Consider the following 21,234-nt stretch of genomic DNA (forward strand, 5'->3'; position numbering starts at 1 on the left):
CACAATTAACTCCGTCCCTTGGGTTCCCATTGGTTAGTCATTTTACAAATAGTTAACCCTTTCCTTATGAACCCAGTATGATGTCACACACCTAGGAGGGCAAACACCACACTGCCATACTGGGTGCAGCTAGTAAAAGGTGTCTGTACCCATTGAGGCTCTCCTGTCCACCTAGCAGTTCGAAAGCATGAAGTGCAAGTAGATAAATAGGTACCACTCCGGCAGGAAGGTAAACAGCGTTTCTGTGAGCTGCTCTGTTCGCCAGAAGTGGCTTAGTCATGCTGGCCACATGACCCGGAAGCTGTACGCTGACTCCCTCGGCCAATAAAGCGAGATGAGCGCCGCAACCCGAGTCGTCCGCGACTGGGCCTAACAGTCAGGGGTCCCTTTACCCTTACCTTTACCCATTGAGGCTACCTGGGCCTCCAGTGATTCGGGCAAAGGGCAACCCCATCCAGAGCAGGCAGTTGACGCATTTCCTGAACACAGGAACCACTCACCCACAGCACCTTCTGTCTTGCCAGGATTCAGGCTCCACCCCACCACTGTATCCAGGAACCGGGCTAAGGACTGCACAAACACCCTTGATTCAGATGTTATGGAGAAATAGAGCTGAGCGCCATCAGTATCCTGATGGTGCCTTGCCCCCAAACCCTGGCAGACTCTTGGCTCTCAAATTTCAGAGGCGCCTTGTGCAACACTAAAATTCATCCCCCACAGGTCGGCGGTTCGAATCCCCGCGACAGGGAGAGCTCCCGTTGCTCGGTCCCTGCTCCTGCCAACCTAGCAGTTCGAAAGCACGTCAAAGTGCAAGTAGATAAATAGGTACTGCTCCGGCGGGAAGGTAAACGGCGTTTCCGTGCACTGCTCTGGTTCGCCAGAAGCGGCTTAGTCATGCTGGCCACATGACCCGGAAGCTGTACGCCGGCTCCCCCGGCCAATAAAGCGAGATGAGCGCCGCAACCCCAGAGTTGGCCACGACTGGACCTAAGGTCAGGGGTCCCTTTACCTTTATAAGGTGATGGCCAGGTTGCTATTTAAAGTATTGATTAAGGTCTGAAGTGCTTTTGTTGAACTTCTGCGTTGAAATTCATTTTTGTACGCTGCCCTGGATACTAACCAGTTAACAAGGGCAGTTAACAAACTGAGTGAACAAATAAATGAATAAAGTAGGCTGGGAGATGTTGGGTTTGAGCAGAGTTTGGGCAGAGCTGAATCCAAGCAGTAGTAAGGGAGGAAGGTATCAAGGCTAGACATGAACTCAAGCTGCAGCAACCAAGATGATAGGCAACATCTCAGCCAATGAAAGTATGAGTATTGGATCATATAGATCCAGTATCAAGGCATTTGTGATAAGAATATATATATGTAGCATTTACAGGAGCCCTTGCCCTTTGTTTCGTGGGTTTTGTATTTGGGGAAATACCTTGTAAATTGACATCTGTTCAGCAAGTTACTTCTTTCATTTCAGCTACTAAACCTGTACCCATCACACCACTGTACCCTTCAGAAGACGGCCAGAAAGCCAATAATAATCTAGTAACCGTCACTGGCATATCTTTGTGTTTATCCATCATCTTTGCTACTGTCCTGATCGCCCTATGGAGGAAGCTTTGCAGGACCCAGAAATGCAGCACCCCTGTGCGCTGCGACTCCACCCACTCGCCCAGCTTCCGGAAGAACTCCGACGAGGAGAACATCTGCCAAGATGAGAGACAGCAGCGAGAGAGCTTTTCTGAGGGAGAAGTTGCTTGTTCGCTTTCTGGAGAACCTCCAGATATGCCGTTGAGCTCCAGGAGAAGTCTTTATTTTGCTCCGGAAGGGGGAGGGGGAGGAGCTTCTGCTAGCGAAAGCTTTGAGTCCACAGCTCAGAAAATAATCCCCCCCATTTTCAGCTACCGCCTTGCACAACAGCAGCTGAAGGAAATGAAGAGGAGAGGCCTCACCGAAACAACAAAAGTTTACCGCGTTTCTCAGAACCCTTTGACAGACACGGTGCTCAACAGCTCTGTGAGCCCAGAGAACCAGGAGGCAGCAGCTGGAAGCAAGTTCAGAATCAAGTCTCCTTTTCTGGAGCAGCCCCCTGGCCACCCCATATCCTTAGGAGACAGGCACTGTTCTAGGGCGGATTTTACGCTGCCTCAAGCCAGTCCTACCTTGAGCCCTTGTCAGTCCCTCATTAGAAGAGCTCACCCTAGATACCTCGAGAACAAAGGAGAGCCATCGGAGAGGGTCTGCCCAAGAACTTCGCAGTTCAGACGAACAGCCAGCTTCCACGAAACCAGAAAAGCCAAGCCGTTCCGGAAGAGAAGCATGTCCACCCTGACACCGTGCCAGACCCACCTCTACCGCGGCAGAGCCAGAACGTGGAGTCGTGTCCCGGAAGGAGAGCACCGGCCTAAATCTAAAAGCACCAGTGAGAGCATTGAAGAGTTTGAGCTGTATTATAGTACTCCTTTAACCACTGAATCAATGGCCTATGGAACACACAACCCCCATAAATGGGAACCCCCAGGGAAGAAAATAGACTCAGTCACCAGACGCCAACCAGTGGCCCAGGAACTGTGCGTTGATAGATCAGAGCAGAAGAGAAACTTAAGAGGGCCTTCCCTGGGCCGCGTGGATGCTTGGAAGAACGAATGTGCTGTGGTGGCTCTCAAAGATATGCACCAAAGAGGAGGTAATCTGAGCCCTACACAGTACAGAAGGAGCAAGTGCCAGAGCTTCCCATCTGACCCTGAATACCACTTCTATGACAACACTTCTTTTGGCCTGGCTGAATTGGAACAGCAAATGACTGACCTGCCTGGGTATTTTGCGTCCGATGAAGGTGGTGGAATAAATACCTTAAGCATTGAGCATTTGGTGCTCTGAGTGCCTTGCCGCCATCTTGTAGCAAGACAGAACCTGTGGGCTGATATGAGTGGTGGCCAAAAATAAAACAAATGGGCTTTCTAAAAGCACCACCAAATTCCATCTCATAGTGGGGGAATGAGGCCCAGCTGCTGTTTCGTTTCGCATTTCTCTCCCTGCTTCCTCAACCACTTCAGAGCAGCAAGCAGGAAATGATGCCTTCACACGTATAAATAAGCTTCCTCTAAATTATTCTGCACTGAGAACCTCCGGGACTCAGTCATAGTTTGACTTCCATGTTCAAAGTACCTCAGAGCTTTCTCGAAAACAAAACTTAGGATCTGATTCTCCTTGCTGCTTTTCCCTGACACAGCTGTTCACAGGACTGAGTTGTGAGAATACAGTAGTCAGGGCTTTTTTCCAGCCGCAACTTGCCGGAACTCAGTTCCGGCACCTGTCAGGTGGGTGCCATTGCCATTCTAAGAGAACGAGGGAGGTGTTCATGGTGAGTTCCGGCACCTCTTTCTCTAGAATAATTGTGCTGCCGATAGTAGTTGACCCAGCCCCTCCTTCATGATTGTAGCAGCTACTGTCTTGTGAATCCATCCTCTCATTTGTCCACAGACCTTGTTAGTTGACTGGGAAGGTGTGGCGTTCGTACGGTTGTCTCACGGACTATTGACCCGTACACCACTAATCCGCTGCCACCAACCAGGTCCTCCCTGGTAAAATCACTTCAGCCTCAGTCAGGTTCTCAATTAATAAAGAAGAGTGTATTTTATTTCAGACACAAACTTTTACGGCATTCCAAACGTTGTTACTCTTTACTTTCTTAGTCTTATTTTCCTCTATCTCTTCTACCTCCCCACACTCAAGAACCCACTGCCCTGTCTCTCTATTACCAACTGCTTCTCCAACTGCCTTTCCTCACCAGCCAACCTACTAAAACCAACCAACTACCCACCAACAACTCCCAACAAACTCCTTCCAGAACTGGTTTTATAGTCCAATTGACTCCACCCCCCTGGGTCCTGACTGGGCAACCTGTTTAACTATTTCATCTCCAGCACTCATATGTTAATCGTCACAGAAGGGTCTATGCATGGCATTGGCGAGGTGACATCCCTGCATCATAGTATTCTGAAGCCCATCAAATGAGACTTGAATCTCTTCAGGATGCTGCCAGTCAGACCATAGATTGATCTAATTCAGCATTGCCTATATCATCCCTCATCCTACCTAGGTTCCCATTACTACAAAACCTCTGGAGGGCATGAGGTTAGCGAGATCTGGTCCACACAAACCACTATATCATGGATAGGCAAACTAAGGCCTGGGGGCCGGATCCAACCTAATCGCCTTCTAAATCCGGCCCGCGGATGGTCAGGAATCAGCATGTTTTTACATGAGTAGAATGTGTGCTTTTATTGAAAATGCATCTCTGGGTTATTTGTGGGGCATAGGAATTCATTCATTCCCCGCCCCCAAATATAGTCCAGCCCCCCACAAGGTCTGAGGGACAGTGGACCGGCCCCCTGCTGAAAAAGTTTGCTGACCCCTGCACTATATCATGGCAGCTATACTTGCCCGATAGGCTTTCAGATCTTGCAAGGTGCCTGGCATAATTTCCATGCCTAGTAACAAAGTGATCTTCTGCTTCAGGGAATAATGGCCTTTAAAAACATGGTTCTCAGGAGGTGAATCATTTCCATACCCAAAGAAGCTACCGCTCCATCAGTTCTACCCGGTTTACAATTTTGGGCTTGCTTTCGCACCTTGTGTCATAATGACTGATCGTCTTATAAGTTTTTCCCTTCTGAGAGCCCTAACAATATACACGGAAGCAAAAAGGTTTTAACGCTTTAATACAAACTTTAGACAAGGGTGGAAATAAAGCAGCGTTTTATTTTTGTTGCATCGTATGCGATAGGCTGCCTTTTGTTATAGCGGCATCTTTCCACCTTCATTTCATCCAAAAATTTCTCCAAAGCAGTTAATCACTTTCACATTTACTGGGAATTGTTCTCACTGTATCTTGGCATTTTAGAAGCCCTAGACAGCTAGCCCCAAGACTATACTCAGCCCTCAGTGGCCTCACAGGCTTTTATTAGAATTGTAAAAGCACGTTTTCATTTACTCAATTACAAAAAAAAAAAGTATATGTGAAAATGTATAGTATAGCAAGTCTTCTGCTTTATTAGGCGTCAGTCAAGGCTCACCATGCCCCTCCCTTCGCCTTGAGAAATAAATCGGAGACAAAAGGCAAATTAAGGGCTCAAATACAATATAGATAAACAGGATGTGCATCCTATAATCAGAGAAGGATAGCAGGCTAGGCTATTCCTAATTACTGCCAACACAATAACAAGGTTTTACCGTTGTAACAAAACTGCAGCTTCTCCCATACACTGGAAATGTTCTGGTGGGCTTTATACAGTGAACAAAAAATTGACTTACATTCTTGCAAGTTTGAACTTTTATCCCCCTACCCCTTTTCTGTTTTGTATCACAAAAGGGTTCATTCTTTGCAGTAAATCAGAATATTGCAAATGTTTTGAGTTACAGAGGAAAAAACATGAATATGGAAAGTAAAAGAAAGGGCTTGCAGAATCCAGTTGTTTTCCCTAACGGGCTTCCTACCTAGACATCTCACCTGCTTGCCAGTCTTTTCAAAACAAGGTGAGGGGGCTCCTTTTTCCTGGAGTGAAGCCTTCCTTCCTTCCTAGGCCAGATTGACCCATACCTCCCATCTCTCGACAATCCACATCAGTCTGTATTTATTTCTAAACATGGGGAAATGTAACATGAAAACCACACCTTCGAGCATGGCTTATTTGCCGGAAAAACAGCAGAGGTGGCCCAGTTCCAGCTCTTGTCACTTGTTATAACAACAATAATAATTTTTATTATTTATATCCCACCCATCTGGCTGGGTTTCCCCAGCCACTCTGGACAGCTCCCAGCAAAATAGTAAAAACATGACAAAACATCAAACATTAAAATTTTCCCTAAACAGGGCTGCCTTCAGATGTCTTCTAAAAGTCAGATAGTTGTTTATTTCCTTGACATCTGAAGGGAAGGTGTTCGACAGGGAAGGTGCCACTACCAAGAAGGCCCTCTGCCTGGTTATTGTTGTGAATAAGCTGACTTAGGCTGAAGACAGTATATATAAACCCCTCAAATCCATCATATTTTTCTTTTCCTCAGATGCATAGTTGGGGCGTGTTAGTCGGCTTCTCCATCTCCACTCTCTCCATCCACAAAGGACGTAGGCCTGATTTTCATGGCGGTGTGTTTCAGGGAATACCACAGCCCCCGCCATGTTGACCAAACCACTCCGTTGTCCAAGGGGCCAGAGTATTTCCCATTTCTGTGATATTGCCCGTTGAGATTTGCTGCATGGCATCTTGTGGAAGTGGAAAGGGGGGGGGGAGGAGAGGTTGTTAATCAAGTGCAAGAGAATGGCCCCAATGCATAAAGCTAACAAGACTTTATTATGGAACTCTGAAATTAAGAGAATACCTTCTGCTCTTCTAAGCTAAGACCCAATTAAATTTATGATGTACTTTAAATACTTTGTTGACATGTTAGAAGTCCCCACTCAACTTGTCCTCTTATGTAAAACCCACAATTGCCTCCCATTGTAAGAACTATATAAAATGTGCTTTGTTTTTATATTTGTGCTGGCTCTGCTTGCATTTCCTTGACCAAATGCTCTTCCCATTTATTTTGATCATTATGTGTATATGCCTCCTTTCCTCAAAGGATCTGAAAGTAGCACACATGGTCTCCCATCTCCATTTTGTCCTCACACCAGCTTTGTAAGGTACCGTATTTTTCGCTCTATAAGACGCACTTTCCCCCTCCTAAAAAGTAAGGGGAAATGTGTGTGCGTCTTATGGAGCGAATGCAGGCTGCGCAGCTTTCACTGAAGCCAGGAGAGCAAGAGGGATCGGTGTGCACCGATCCCTCTTGGTTTCCTGGCTTTGCTTCAATGGAGAGGCGCTGCACAGCTTTCCTTCTCTGCGCAGTGCCCCTTCAGCGAAGCGGGAGGAGAAATGGAAGGGGCTCTGTTTCTCCTGCCGCTTCGCTGAAGGGGCACTAAGCAGAGAGGGAAAGCTGCGCAGCACCCCTTCAGCGAAGCGGGAGGAGAAAGAGAGCCCCTTCCATTTCTCCTACCACTTTGCTGGAGAGGCGCTGAGCAGAGAGGGAGAGAATATTTTTTTTCTTGTTCTCCTCTAAAACTAGGTGCGTCTTATGGTCGGGTGCGTCTTATAGAGCGAAAATACGGTAAATTTCGTTTGAGAGATGGTGACTGGTCCAAGGTCATCCCATGATCTTCATGGCTGAGTGAGTGGGGATTTTAATCCTGGCCTCCCTGGTTCTATCCCAACACTCTTAACCACCATACAACACTGGCATTCTACCAGTTAAGAGAAACATCTATGTTCAAGTTGGCAGGGGAAATAGTGAAAAGTTCAAAGCAGAAGTCACAGACTGACTGGCAAGTAGTGTATCTGTTTATTAATTGATATTTAGTTAAAGCATGCTGCATTTCCCATGAGATTCATGCATTGCCGGGAGTTGAACTGGATAGCACTCATGGTCCCTTCGAACTCTAAAAATCTGCAATTCTGTGATTTAAAAGTCTAAAAAGTTGGGTGAGGGCAAGGTGGAAAAGTAACCCAGAGCACTGCTCAGCTCAGTGGAGGAGAAGCAAATGCCATGTTCACACATACACACACACACCCCGTTTTAATGAAGGGTGAAAGCAGTGCTTTTTTTCCTGGGGGTACGCACACCCCTGAACCTTTTGTGAATCTAAGTTTGGCCTCGTTGAGGGGCAGTATTTCAATATAGGTAGGAAAATGAGAGTGCCCCTAAACATTTTTTAAGAAGAAAAGCACTGGATGAAAGTATAATTCTCATGTACATGAATAACACTTGTTGACATTTGCTTCCCTTTAAGTAGCAGTCGTTTTTTCTAAAGATGTTGACATCCGTAAAGGTTTGTGTGGATTTATTCACTGTATTGGTCTCCTGCCTTTTCTCCTAAAAGCTCAAGTCGGTATACATGGGTCTTCCCCACCTATTACACCCTCACAAACAACCCTGTGAGGTCGGTTAGGCTGGAAAGTGACGATTTCATGGCTGAGTTGGCGATTTGAACCGATATAACTCAGTACTGGCTTGCCAGAATTAGTAATACACATATTTATCTCTGACTCTGACAGACCGATGGGACGCGGGTGGCGCTGTGGGTTAAACCACAGAGCCTAGGACTTGCTGATCAGAAGGTCGGCGGTTCGACTCCCCGCGACAGGATGAGCTCTCGTTGCTTGGTCCCTGCTCCTGCCAACCTAGCAGTTCAAAGTGCAAGTGGATAAATAGGTACCACTCCGGTGGGAAGGTAAACAGCGTTTCCGTGCGCTGTTCTGGTTCGCCAGAAGCGGCTTAGTCATGCTGGCCACATGACCCGGAAGCTGTACGCTGGCTCCCTCGGCCAATAAAGCGAGATGAGCGCCGCAACCCCAGAGTCGGCCACGACTGGACCTAATGGTCAGGGGTCCCTTTACCTTTACCTGACAGACCAAGGAGATCCAGAGCAGATGCACAAGAGAGGAAGAACTGCTTAGACGTGGCAGGTCTTCATTTGGGTTTTCAGGGCTAGTTAAGTCATCCCTCTACTCACCTGTTAAACCACCAGCCACATTTGTTCTCTTCTGCACAGCTCCCTGTTAAGAACCTGTCATTGTCCCTGTCAGGAGCTGAGAACGGCATCCCATTGAGTGACGCAGACCACTGGCTCTCAAAGTTGCTCCCTCCGGACAAAGCATCCCCAGCAGTCCCAGAAAAGGTGCCGAAGCCCATCTGGTAATTATTCTGCCGCAGAAACAAATGTTATTAGGTGTCACGTATAGGTAGCCAGTTAACCCAAACTGCCAGTCAGCAGAATTGTTCATCTTTTCACCATGAAAGTCTCAAAGAACCTATCTGTTGTTTGTCCACTCCATCTGGGATTCGGAGAAAAAGAGGCGACGGCGTTATAATCTCTCCAGCTTTTCTTTTTTAAAAAACCAACCTTTTTACACCTCTAATTTCTTAAGTGTTAACGTTCCCATCTCTAAAATGGGCAGATGTTTTCTGCACAACTTTTACACAGTTAATGCCTTCATGATATAATGCACATCATGGTGTAATGCATATCACATGTGGCTGGATTAATTTTCGGGTGTTACGTGCTCTGCACACACGGCATTTTCCTTTTTTCCAGTTGAGCACAGATTGTGGTTGCTGGATATCATGTTTGTTGACTGGTAACAGGAGACTTGTAAATACATGCAATAGATGGATGGGGGCGGGGACATGATAGACGTTGACTTAATAAATAAGACTCTTGCTTTTAGTTTTCATATGTGTACAAGCTCCCTGATTTGCAGCCCAAACTGAGTGATGCTGTCTTAAAATCTTCTGGTTCTTTTATCCACAAGATCTTTAACTTAAATGTGCATATTCTCCCCCAGCCTCTATCCTGCTTGCCAGCAACTTACATGCATTTAACTTGTGAGCGTTTAGCTCTACAAATAAAATAAATTTCAAAATGGGGCGGAAAGGGGCCAGGCATACTGGAAAAAAAGACTCTGGCTATATGCAATTTTGGCTTTAGGTTTGATTCCTAGATTGTAAACCCCACATGAGTTGTGGGCTTACTGTCCACATGATAAACGTATTTTATCCTCCAATGACTCACACTCTCATTCTTGATCTGGAAATTATCATAAATTGCATATCGTCTCTTCCCGTTCCAGTCCATCAGGTCAATTTTCAAGGATTTTTCTCCTGCAACATAAACAGTGTCATGGGTCCAACACACAGTATTGCGAATGAAATGCAAGGATTTATTGATGCCTTCAGACTATATACATGTCACATCACTGTAACCAAATTATATGCAGAGAGAAAAACAGTGTGTTGGGTGCACAGTAATCAGGAAAACAGTCCAAGGAGAAGGCATTAAGAACCCTTCTTGCCCCATCCCATGCTTCAAAATAAAATTGGAGCCCACAGGGCTGCACTAAAACGTTTTTTGTTTTGTTTGTTTTAAAGCCGGCAAGAGACACTAAACGTACCTCTAGCATCACATCTAGCTCAAATGCAATCTTTTGGGCTCTATCAAGATGGAAGAAAGCAGTGAAGAGATTGGAAGATCTTCCTCTCTTCATTGGCTGACAGGGAAAGTTAGCTTATTAGGGTTAAAATTACTTCATAAAGATGCATCTAGACAGAAAGAGGATCCTTACCTTCAAGTAGTAGATCATGTATTTTATCATTACCCAGCCAATACTCATCACCCTTGCACTGAAACTGTCCAAACCCTTCTTTGTAATCATCCCAATTTCTGCAAGGAGAAGAGACACACATGTCAAGGTTGGCTATTCAGCTGTATCTAGAGGGTGCCAGGTTGGCTATCTAATGTGCTTTTCCAAAGCGTTACAAAGCATTAAGAGGCAACAAATTGACTTTGGTTCAACTCAAACCTGTACATACCTGTACGCAGTGCTTTTTCCCCTAGAAAAATAGGTGCTGGCACTCACTATGAAGTTGTTACTTCCTGTATGACCTAACTGTATGACACTGCCTGTATGACCTAACATGGCGCACCATCCAATTTTGTAGGTCATGGTCTCCCCTATTCTCAGCAATAAGGAAACCGTTACATGACAGGTAAGTGACAGGTAAGTGCTGGAGATGCAAAGAGGTGGACGGAACGTTCTTTCACACGTGGTAGACTTGTAAAAGGGTAAAAAAGTATTGGGAAATAATCCATAATGAATTGAAAAAAATGTTTAAAAGTACTTTTCCAAAAAAAAACCAACAACCCCACACAGTCCTTTTTGTTGGGGATAATTCAGACTGAAATTCCCAGGTGTAAAAAAAAAAGTTATTTATGTATGCTACTACTGCGGCCGGTGTTTTGTTAGCCCCAAAATGGAAAACGAGCGAGGTCCCAACCAAAGAAGAATGGCAACTGAAGTTGACAGAACATGCGCAGCTTGCAGACTTAACATAAGACAACAAGAAGAACATAGATTGGAATATATGGGAAACAACTGTGTGCACCTGAAAATGTTGGCAGCTTTAAGAGAAATTCAACTGTGTAAATAAGTTTTGATGGATGCAATAATGGAATACTGAATGGTTTAGTTTTTGTAAAATATGCAGGGATTTATGATATGCAAAATGTACTGGAAAGAAGAAGGGGAGTCATGGATATTTTATGGATGTTTAAATGAGTATTTTAAATTGTAAAACAGAAAATTTAATAAAAATTATTAAAAAAGGAAACCATTATGTGTGCTGTTAATTGCACTCTGCGACGCACCTGTAGAAATTCTCTTTTCCGTTTCTGCGCCGTTGGATCACAGTCCACCCTCCTCCGTCTGACATGTCACAGAAGGCAAGGAAAGGTTCTCTGTCTGCTCTAGGCTTAATTCGGTAGTATCCACTCTCCGTCTTTCCGCTGTTAAATACCATTGCACAATCTAAGCAAAGCAATGCAAGATGGAGAGGTTGGATGGCAACAAATTGAGGGCTGAAAACATGCAAACGCAAGAAGGGGACTGGCCGTAAAGAGCATGTCTATCTCAAAGATTCCTATCCATTCTTAAGGAAATCAGCCCCGAGTGCTCACTGGAAGGACAGATCCTGAAGCTGAGGCTCCAATACTTTGGCCACCTCATGAGAAGAGAAGACTCCCTGGAAAAGACCCTGATGCTGGGAAAGATTGAGGGCACAAGGAGAAGGGGACGACAGAGGACGAGATGGTTGGACAATGTTCTCGAAGCTATGAACATGAGTTTGACCAAACTGAGGGAGGCAGTGGAAGACAGGAGTGCCTGGCATGCTCTGGTCCAGGGGGTCACGAAGAGTCGGACACGACTAAATGACTAAACAACAACAATCTCAAAGATTAAAGAAAACACTCAAGCCTTTCAGAAGAACAGACCTCGCCACAGATTTTACCTACCTTGGTTATAGACTAAGAGACTTCCACTCGTTGAGGGCAAAAGCATGTCCAGCTGTGTGGTCCTCATGGCAGAGAAAACCTTGCTCTTTTGTCTGTGGTAGTTGTTCCCCAGGAGGTCTTTCAGCTGTAGTGCATATAGCTGGGATAAATCTTGGAGTGTTTTTAGCTTCTGCTGTAGTTTGCCGTTTTCTACCAGGCAGTCCTCCCTTTCCTGAAAGTGAGAAGGAAATTGCCATTCCCTTTTATGCAACTGCAGTCAGGTTAAGTTGGAAGGTATTGGTTGTTGTCAGTATAAGCTAAACAAGTTATAGCTTAGGGCCCCACTTTTTGGGGGGGCCCCAAAAATTTAAAGGGAAAATGCAATGTATATTTCAAAAATATAAACAAAACAAACAAAACCTACATACAGGAACAGTGTTTTGTGTTGTGTAGGTGCCTATGATGTAAGTCATGGGCCCCGCCTGCTAGCCTGCTCCCTAAAATATCGCTGGTTTGCTCATTTCTATATATAGGGTGCCTACATTCTGCATGGACTTTACATTCTGCATGGACTTTTCAACAATTACCTTGATAGAATACATATTTTGCATGGACTGGTTGCATGGCAGCACGTGCAAATGGCTTTAGATACCTATTAGGTCCATAAATTACCATATAGCATATATTCAACACAAAAAACAGCGGCAATTTGTAGTTGACAAAGGACACCTGGACATAAAAAGGGCCCCGTTACCTTCAGTAGCTTAGGGCCTCATCAAACCTAAATCTGCCTCTGGTTGTTGTGTTCTATAGTTTCCCCCGTATATTCCTCCTTATAGGGAGAACGTTTGCAGTCCAAATTTCACTGCACAACACAGGATCCAGGGTGCTGGGTTTATACCAGGAGCGACTCCTTGAATTGGGCCCAGCAACAAACAGGCAGCCAGTGTGGCTCTCCAAGGATCTGCCATATACGATCTTGCCTTAAAATTAAAAGCCTGGCAGCTGTATTTTACACCATCTGCAGCTTCTACACTGTCTTCAAGGGTATCCCTGCATAGATAGCATTGCAGTACTGCAGTCATGAGGTTAACATAGGTGTGGATAACTGTGGCCAGGCTATTCACGTCCAGGAGTTGCTGTAGCTGGTGAACTAGCCAGAGCCAGAAAAAAAAGATATGAACCCAACGGCTGTAAATGTTGTCACGAAGAGTGGCAAGTTCACAGCGTTTATTTAGGATTTGCTTTGATTTTGGCCTTATCTTCGTTCGCTGCTGTGTTTTACCACTCCTTTGTAGATATTAAAAGTGTTGATCGGACAAGTTTTGTACGTCTTTTTCTGGATGCTGCCTTGCGATGGATTTTGTCCTGGAAGGTGCAATATCAATATTCTAATAAGTAAAAAAATAAACATACCAGAAGCCGAGGTGCAGGAGAACAAAAGGGTTTCAGGAGTAGCAGCAGCATCCACCGAATCATCATCGCATTCATTTTATAGAGCTGGAGGGGAAAATGGCATCTTGATTTATGCTATGACAATCATGTGTCGTTTATCCCTTCCCTATTGCTGTTATACTTTTTTTCTGAAGCAACATGCAAACTGAAAAACAGCTATCCTTCAAAATGCACACCTACCCAAATTTTGTGTTGGAATTCCCAACACAAAAACAGGTATATTAGAGGTATTAGTGAAAATAACAGCTAAGAAATGAATTATATTATGGGAAATTGCTTGCAAAAAGGAGTATTTTAAGCAAAAAGTGTATATTGTTCAAAACTGATGTTATGTACTGAGTTGAATAGGATCCAAAATGCAGCAGTCTGATTGGTCCTAGAACAATAGGACCCAGAATGCAGCAGTCTGATTGGTCCACGGGAACCACCCAATCCAGTTCCCAGTGGAAGTGAATCCGCAACCAGATTGGCCCACAGGAGAATCCCAGTATTAGCCAATCATTTCGGGCCCATTGTGTAAATAATGTATATAAAGCAGACATTCTGGGGGAACTTCCATTCCTCCTCACCACTATGAGCTGAATAAAGAGCATGAAATCCACTCTCAACTCCGAGTACAGTATATTTCAACTGACAAAAATGCAAATGGTTTTCATGAGGATTTTTCTTTGTTTAAAAAAGTAAACTGCTGCAAAAAAAAAAAAACAACAACCAAAAAAACCCCCAACCCTGAGAAACCAAAATTGACAAATAATTGCATCCCTACCTGGGACTAAGCCCAATTGAATTCAATAGGACTTGCTTCTGTTTAGACTTACTTCACTTAGGCTGCAAATTCTAAGTATCTAACACTTGATTGCAAATGTGTGTGTCCTATGCACACTACATTTTTAGGTGTACAGCAAAAGTAAAGTGGGAACTAGCTCTACAAGGACGGAGGTGAAAGCGAAGGCAACAAGGAGTGAAGGAAGTTCTTTCTGTTGTAAAGAAAAAAACACAGTTGTCACAACAAACTAGGAACATTTTGTTCTTTTTGAAAGGGCCCCTGAGATTCTGGAAGCCCTGGACTGAGAATCTGCCAAATACACTCCCTCTTCTAGGAATAGGCAAGACTCAGTCTATGGCTAGTTCCTTCCCAACTATTTTATAATACCGGCTAATTTGTATTAGTTCAGGACAAAACTTCTAGCATTCACACTCATTCCTCTGGCTGCAATGTGGGTTAATAGCATATGTCCCCCCCCAATTAAAAAGTTTTAATCAAAAGGCCTAGTCACATAGGGGGCAGGCTGGCAGTTGCCCCTCCCCAAGATCCACAAAAGTTAGTGAAAAGCATTTAAAGTACTCAATTAACTGAGATTCTCTCCCCCCAGGAAGTCTGCCCCCCCATAGCGAAACAACTTTGGCTGTTCTTCCCCCCTAACAAAAATCCTGGCTACACCCATGCCTCATCAGCTCGGGAGGTTAAAAACTGGGAAGGCTTCAGAAAAACAGCAATTTCACTGACCTCAGAACCGAGTGTGAAGTTAAAAGGACAATCTTCTCTGGATTCTGCTAAAAAAAAAAAAAAAAAAAAGGTCTAGAAGGTTGGAAATAGTAAAATATGGCAGGAGCAGCCTGCTATCTGGTATGAGTTTAAGAACAAAACATCAGACGGTAGTTTTCAATGAATTAAAATAACATAAAAAGGAAATCAAGCAAGATGTAAATTAAACCAATTTGGATTTAGGCAAAGTATCTTAATTTAGAGATTAGAGGAGTTTGGCAATAATGCAAGGTGTCCAGGGAGAACATAAAATCTTCTTTTGTAAACAATTATCACAGATGTTTTAGATATGGAGCATCCTGATTGACTTAAACCAGAGTCCTAGACGAAGTAATTCTGATGGATGCATGCGGAAGATATCAAACTAGAGATCCCAGTATTCATAGAATCATAGAATCATAGAGTTGGAAGAGACCACAAGGGCCATCGAGTCCAACCCCCTGCCAAGCAGGAAACACCATCAGAGCACTCCTGACATATGGTTGTCAAGCCTCTGCTTAAAGACCTCCAAAGAAGGAGACTCCACCACACTCCTTGGCAGCAAATTCCACTGTCGAACAGCTCTTACTGTCAGGAAGTTCTTCCTAATGTTTAGGTGGAATCTTCTTTCTTGTAGTTTGGATCCATTGCTCCGTGTCCGCTTCTCTGGAGCAGCAGAAAACAACCTTTCTCCCTCCTCTATGTGACATCCTTTTATATATTTGAACATGGCTATCATATCACCCCTTAACCTCCTCTTCTCCAGGCTAAACATGCCCAGCTCCCTTAGCCGTTCCTCATAAGGCATCGTTTCCAGGCCTTTGACCATTTTGGTTGCCCTCCTCTGGACACGTTCCAGTTTGTCAGTGTCCTTCTTGAACTGTGGTGCCCAGAACTGGACACAGTACTCCAGGTGAGGTCTGACCAGAGCAGAATACAGTGGCACTATTACTTCCCTTGATCTAGATGCTATACTCCAACACCTTAATGCCTTAATATTCTTACTCCAACACCTTAATGCCAACGGCACTGGAACTCTGGTTCCACTAGGAAATCTCACAGGCTTAGTCTTATGCTCCCAGAGTACCACCAGAATATTGCAGTACCAGCCTATCTCAGCAGTCAACTGATTTCAAGGGCCAATGCCTGTGAACCAGAGCCTAAAAAGCCTTTGGCCCAGAGCTTGCTCCTCTTTCTGAACCACATATCTCTGGAGAAGGGAGGCTGTTAAACTCCTCTTTGTAAGGGCAGTGATTTTCGTAATTTTCTCTGAGAGCCTTTTTCTTGCTAAAGGGGAAGGGCATAAACGCCCTAAATCAGGCATAGGCAAACTTGGCCCTCCAGATGTTTTGGGACTACAACTCCCATCATCCCTGATCACTGGTCCTGCTAGCTAGGGATGATGGGAGTTGTAGTCCAAAAACATCTGGAGGGCCAAGTTTGCCTATGCCTGCCCTAAATAAATAAAGCACTGGCCCCTCCAGATGTCCTTTTTGCTGTGCATTCATGAGGACTTGTTGTGATGGTCTGCTTTTAATACTGTTTGTGCTTGCAAACTGTTGGGCTGGCCACACAGCTCCATTCCTCATTCGTACGTGCCCCATAGCTTCCTGCAGAAATCCTGTAGCTTTTTGTACCATAGATATTCCACACACCCCACACCCTCTTATATAAGGGTCTGCTGACTTCTGTTTCAGTGTATCTGAAGAAGTGTGCATGCACACGAAAGCTTATACAGTGGTACCTCGGGTTATATACTGTCAGGGACTCAGGAGCAGGAGCTGTGGGGAGAGAGGAAATGGAGAGCGAAGGGGAAGAATCCGAGGGCAGCGTAGGGGAGTATGACAGTGGCCCGAGAGATTCCATGAGCTTCTCCAGCGAATCAGAAGACTCCCAGAAGGGGGCGCCTATGGTCAGGGCAAGGGGGGTCCCAGGGGGGACGCACCAGAAACAAGGAGACAGAGGGGAACCCCAAAGCAGCAGTGGGGGATTGGGACCAGTCTCCCCACCAGAGCGTAGTGGGGGGGAAGAGTCACATGTGTCAGGGCCAGCGTCTCCTCCAGTGGGGAGAGAGAGTGAGTCAGGGCTGACCACACCTCCAACGGAGGGAAGGTCAGTTGCAGCTAGCCCCCCCAGAGGGGGAAGCAGTGACAGCAGCAGCAGTGAAACGGTCAGGAGGAAAGTTACCGGCTGGGCACGCGCGCCAAGTTCAAATGTACAGGCGCGGGGAACAGCAGGAGACCCGGATGGGGAACCAGCTCCTAAAGCCCGCCGGAGGGAGGGGGAAGGCTCAGGGGACTCAGCGTCAGAAGAGTCTAGAAAGGGCGAGACCCCAACGGCCAGGCGGAACCAGAGGCGGAAGGAACAGAGGAAGAGGTGGAGTAAGGCTAGAATCTTAAATTGGTGTCAGGGGGGAGGAGAATCAGACGGAGCATCAGCGGTCTAACAGTTGAGACGTAGAGCTGCGCGCTGCGGCTCTGGAAGTGAAACTGAACTTCAATAAAGACTTTTGTAATTAACAAAGAAGCAGCGTTGGTCCTTTGTGAGCTGGGACCTTGGGCAGCCCTGACATATACGCTTCAGGTTACAGACTCCGCTAACCCAGAAATATTACCTCGGGTTAAGAACTTTGCTTCAGGATGAGAACAGAAATCGTACAGCGGTGGCACGGCGGCAGCAGGAGGCCCCATTAGCTAAAGTGGTACTTCAGGTTAAGAACAGTTTCAGTTTAAGAACAGACCTCCGGCATCAATTACCGTATTTTTTACACCATAACACTCACTTTTTCCCTCCTAAAAAGTAAGGGGAAATGTCTGTGCATGTTATGGAGGGAATGCCTACGGGTGGCATGCCTATGGATTTTCCTCCTCTAAAAACTACGTGCGTGTTATGGTCGGGTGCGTGTTATAGAGCGAAAAATACGGTAAGTACTTAACTCGAGGTACCACTGTACCAAGAACAAACTTAGTTGGTCTCTAAGGTGCTACTGGACATGTAAAATATATATATATATATTTCGACTGCATCAGACTACCTACCTGAATCTACACCACACAAGCTTTTGTTGCACTATAGCAACCTTTTTCAGCTGTGGGCTGGTCCACCATCCCTCAGACCATGTGGTGGACTGGACTATATTTTATTTTTTTTTGGTGGGGGGGGGAATGAACAAATTCCTATGCCTCACAAATAACCCAGGGATGCATTTTAAATAAAAAGGACGCATTCTACTCATGTAAAAACACGCTGATTCCTGGACTGTCCGCGGGCCAGATTTAGAAGGTGATTGGGCTGCATCCGGCCCCCAGGCCTTAGTTTGCCTACCCCTGCACTATAGCAAGAATGTGAAAGCACAGGGGACGCATCACAGAACAATGAATAAAGCAGAACGGTGCATGGTTGGTTCTGTATAAATCCACCACTAAAGCACTAACATAGTGTCAATTTCATGTTCCAAAAATATGTCGGGGGGGGGGGAACCCACTCGTCTGAAGGGGCTCATAAATAATGTCAGTGCAGGACCCTAATAGAGGGAGCCACATTTAACAAGTGTTTGACTTCTACGTGAAGCTTAACAAGATTTAAGGCAACAAACCTTGGCTGGGAAGAAAGTTGTGGGAAGGAGGGGGTTGCAATGGTAGAATTAACAGATGATGGAAAGGTAAAATACCTGTCTGCTGCTTCTCTGCTACAGATTACGTCCTTCTCACCTGTCACTGCTTTAGCTCTCTTCAGTAGAAATCAAGAGCTGCCAGAGCTGGGTCTGCTGCCGACTGTATAGTTTGGTCCTCAGGGATAGCTACAAGAGGGATACATGTTGAATCAGAGAATTGTAGAGTTGGAAGGGGACTCCAAGGGTCATCTAGTCAAACCCCCTGCAATGCTGGACCTTCAACACACAGTACCCCATCCAACTTGAAACCGGACAAGGCCCTACTTAGCTTTGCAAACGAGCTAGCAGTTTTAGGAGAACTTGCACCCCGGTTTCCTAATACAGTGGTACCTCAGGTTACATACGCTTCAGGTTACAGACTCTGCTAACCCAGAAATAGTACCTCGGGTTAAGAACTTTGCTGCAGGATGAGAACAGAAATCGTGCTCCGGTGGCGCAGCAGCAGTTGGAGACCCCATTAGCTAAAGTGGTGCTTCAGGTTAAGAACAGTTTCAGGTTAAGAACGGACCTCCGGAATGAATTAAGTACTTAACCTGAGGTACCACTGTAGTGACAACAACAAAAATTCAGGGAAAAAATTCAGGAAAGCTTGTTTAATGTACAGGTTTGTGTTTCCCCCATCACTTCCATTAATGTCTAAAGAATGCAATCATTAACGAGCTAAAACTAATACCGAATTGTTGCAGGGGTGTGTGTGTGTGTGTGTGTTTGTTTGTGTGTATAAAATGCAGCAGAAGGCTTAAAGCGAAAAATATAAACTTACCTCATTTGTTATAGTTGGATGCATCAAAGCACCTGAGAGTCTGGGTCTGCATGACAAGAATTTTGCTTTCTAAGCCTCAGTAGAGATGGCAACTTAAAAAATGTAACTGCAGAAAAATCTATCCCTAAAAAAACAACCCCAAATGTCTTGAAAGACCTACAAAGGAACACTTGGAGCTCCCTCTGCTGACTGTAAAGTATTTTAAAAACCCAAACCATTCTTATTTTCTGAGTCCTTGAGTTGAAATGTTAGGAAGATTATTTCTTTGATGGTGACAACAGAAAAGTAATTTAAAATACTGATATGGCACAGAGGAACAGATTTCTTGAGAGAACCCTTACTGTGACAATGACAGAGAGTTGCAACGTTGCAACACTGAAAAAGGTACTATGACACATATATGGTGGAATTGTTTAAACATCAAACAATTTTGGGAAACAATATACAATGAAATGAAAAAAATGTTCAGATATTCATTTAGGAAAACATCAGAAGGTTTTCTATTGGGAATAGTACCAGGAAATCTAAAGGAAGAAGACATTATATTTATACGCAACAGTAGCCGCAAGGCTATTGATTGCGAAAAATTGGAAAAGTGGTATTATACCGACAAAAACAGAGTGGCTTGCCAAATTATTGGAGTATTACAATATATCCAAAACAATGGGAGAAATTGGAAGGATCTCAAGCGAGAAGATAGACAAGGACTGGAAGGTGTTTAAAGGATACTTGCAAAATTATATTGAAAAATCAGAACTCCTATTAGAATAAACAAGTTCCGTTATAAATACTGAAATACTAAATAAGATGGATAACAATGTGTAACAGAAAAAGAAGCAGAAAATTGGTTTAAAAGTATGTGAAATAAAGTAATAGAGGTGGAAAGAAATTGCAATTGAGTAGACTGGAAGTTTATCACAAGGGTGGGGTGAGGGGTGAGGGATGGTGGTGGGAAAATGAAGTATTTGTGGGATTGAGTGTGGGTATGTATGAATATTTTTAAGGATTGTATGAAAGGTATGTTTGTATATTCGTAACATGTATGTATTAATGTTGAATTATTTTAATAATAAAAATTTTAAAAAAGAAAAGAAAATGACAGAGAGAACTGCTTCAAAGCAAATAGGGAAATGCTATATCATTTGACTTATTGTGGCTAATACACGAAACTGCTGATAATGCACACCCAAAATCTAATCGGAGAAATTGGGGGGGGGGGGGACACAAACACAAATGATTGAGTACTTAAGAGCATCTTTCCATACCCTCCAACCTTTCTCCGATGAAAATAGGGACATTCCAAGGAAAAGCGGGACAAATCAGAAACCAGGACAGCTTCTGTAAATCCACGACTGCCCCTGGAAAACAGGAACACTTGGAGGGTCTGTTTTCCTACACAGTAGTAACTGTGGCTCCCAGCCTGTGTGTGTGTGTTTATGTAAATATGCACGGGGTGTGTGTGTGTGCCAAACTGGGTCTTTGGCCCAGGTAAAAGAAAGCCTAATTTTGCCCCTGGTTTCACCAATTCTGGTTTTGCCATGCCTGCTGAGTTTTAAAGAGGACGACACTGAGACTAAAGAGGAGGAAGCTGTCAGGCAGTAAATACATAAGTAAAAAGCCAAGCAGGTGGAGGTTGGCTGAGACAAGACGGCTGGAGCATATTACAATGCACCTGGCCCAACTGCACTGGCTGCCAATCAAGTTTCCAGGCCCAATTCAAAGTGCTGGTTTTGACCCATAAAGCCTTAAACAGCTCAGAATCGCAATACCTCAAACGTCTGGGTTGTATATACAGTGGTACCTCTGGTTAAGAACTTAATTCATTCCAGAGGTCCGTTCTTAACCTGAAACTGTTCTTAACCTGAGGTACTTTAGCTAATGGGGCCTCCCGCTGCTGCACAATTTCTGTTCTCATCCTGAAGCAAAGTTCTTAACCCGAGGTACTATTTCTGGGTTAG

General features: G+C 44.7%; 2 protein-coding genes across 8 annotated transcripts in view; one reads left to right on the forward strand and one right to left on the reverse strand.

Annotated features, from left to right (window-relative positions):
• Window positions 1–4,770, forward strand: part of THSD1 (thrombospondin type 1 domain containing 1) — a 26,039-nt gene extending 21,269 nt beyond the window's left edge. For all 4 annotated transcript variants that reach the window (XM_083606454.1, XM_083606457.1, XM_083606455.1 and 1 more), the window contains one exon: window positions 1,472–4,770. In XM_083606454.1, the coding sequence (XP_083462580.1) occupies window positions 1,472–2,874 (1,403 nt within the window). In that variant the 3' untranslated portion in view covers window positions 2,875–4,770. The remainder of the gene's footprint in view (window positions 1–1,471) is intronic.
• LOC310759450 (fibrinogen-like protein 1) lies at window positions 4,739–19,464 on the reverse strand. Of its 4 annotated transcripts, none has more exons than XM_083606719.1 (10): window positions 19,277–19,417; window positions 18,511–18,639; window positions 14,823–14,869; window positions 13,277–13,360; window positions 11,882–12,092; window positions 11,237–11,396; window positions 10,155–10,252; window positions 9,605–9,693; window positions 8,546–8,736; window positions 4,739–6,259 (listed from the first exon to the last, which is right to left on the reverse strand). In XM_083606719.1, the coding sequence occupies exons 4-10, from the start codon at window positions 13,349–13,351 to the stop codon at window positions 6,079–6,081; spliced, it is 1,005 nt and encodes a 334-aa protein (XP_083462845.1). In that variant the 5' UTR covers window positions 13,352–13,360; window positions 14,823–14,869; window positions 18,511–18,639; window positions 19,277–19,417; the 3' UTR covers window positions 4,739–6,078. The 4 variants fall into 4 exon arrangements, 3 of the variants coding, with proteins under 3 accessions (XP_083462845.1, XP_083462843.1, XP_083462844.1); XM_083606717.1 differs by having other exon boundaries at window positions 14,823–14,866; window positions 19,277–19,415; XR_014546329.1 differs by lacking the exon at window positions 14,823–14,869 and having other exon boundaries at window positions 4,739–8,080; window positions 8,436–8,736; window positions 19,277–19,424.
• Window positions 19,465–21,234: the final 1,770 nt, after the last annotated feature.

The sequence above is a fragment of the Podarcis filfolensis genome (assembly GCF_964270895.1).
Source record: "Podarcis filfolensis genome assembly, chromosome: 3".
In the NCBI taxonomy this organism is placed as follows: Eukaryota; Metazoa; Chordata; class Lepidosauria; order Squamata; family Lacertidae; genus Podarcis; species Podarcis filfolensis.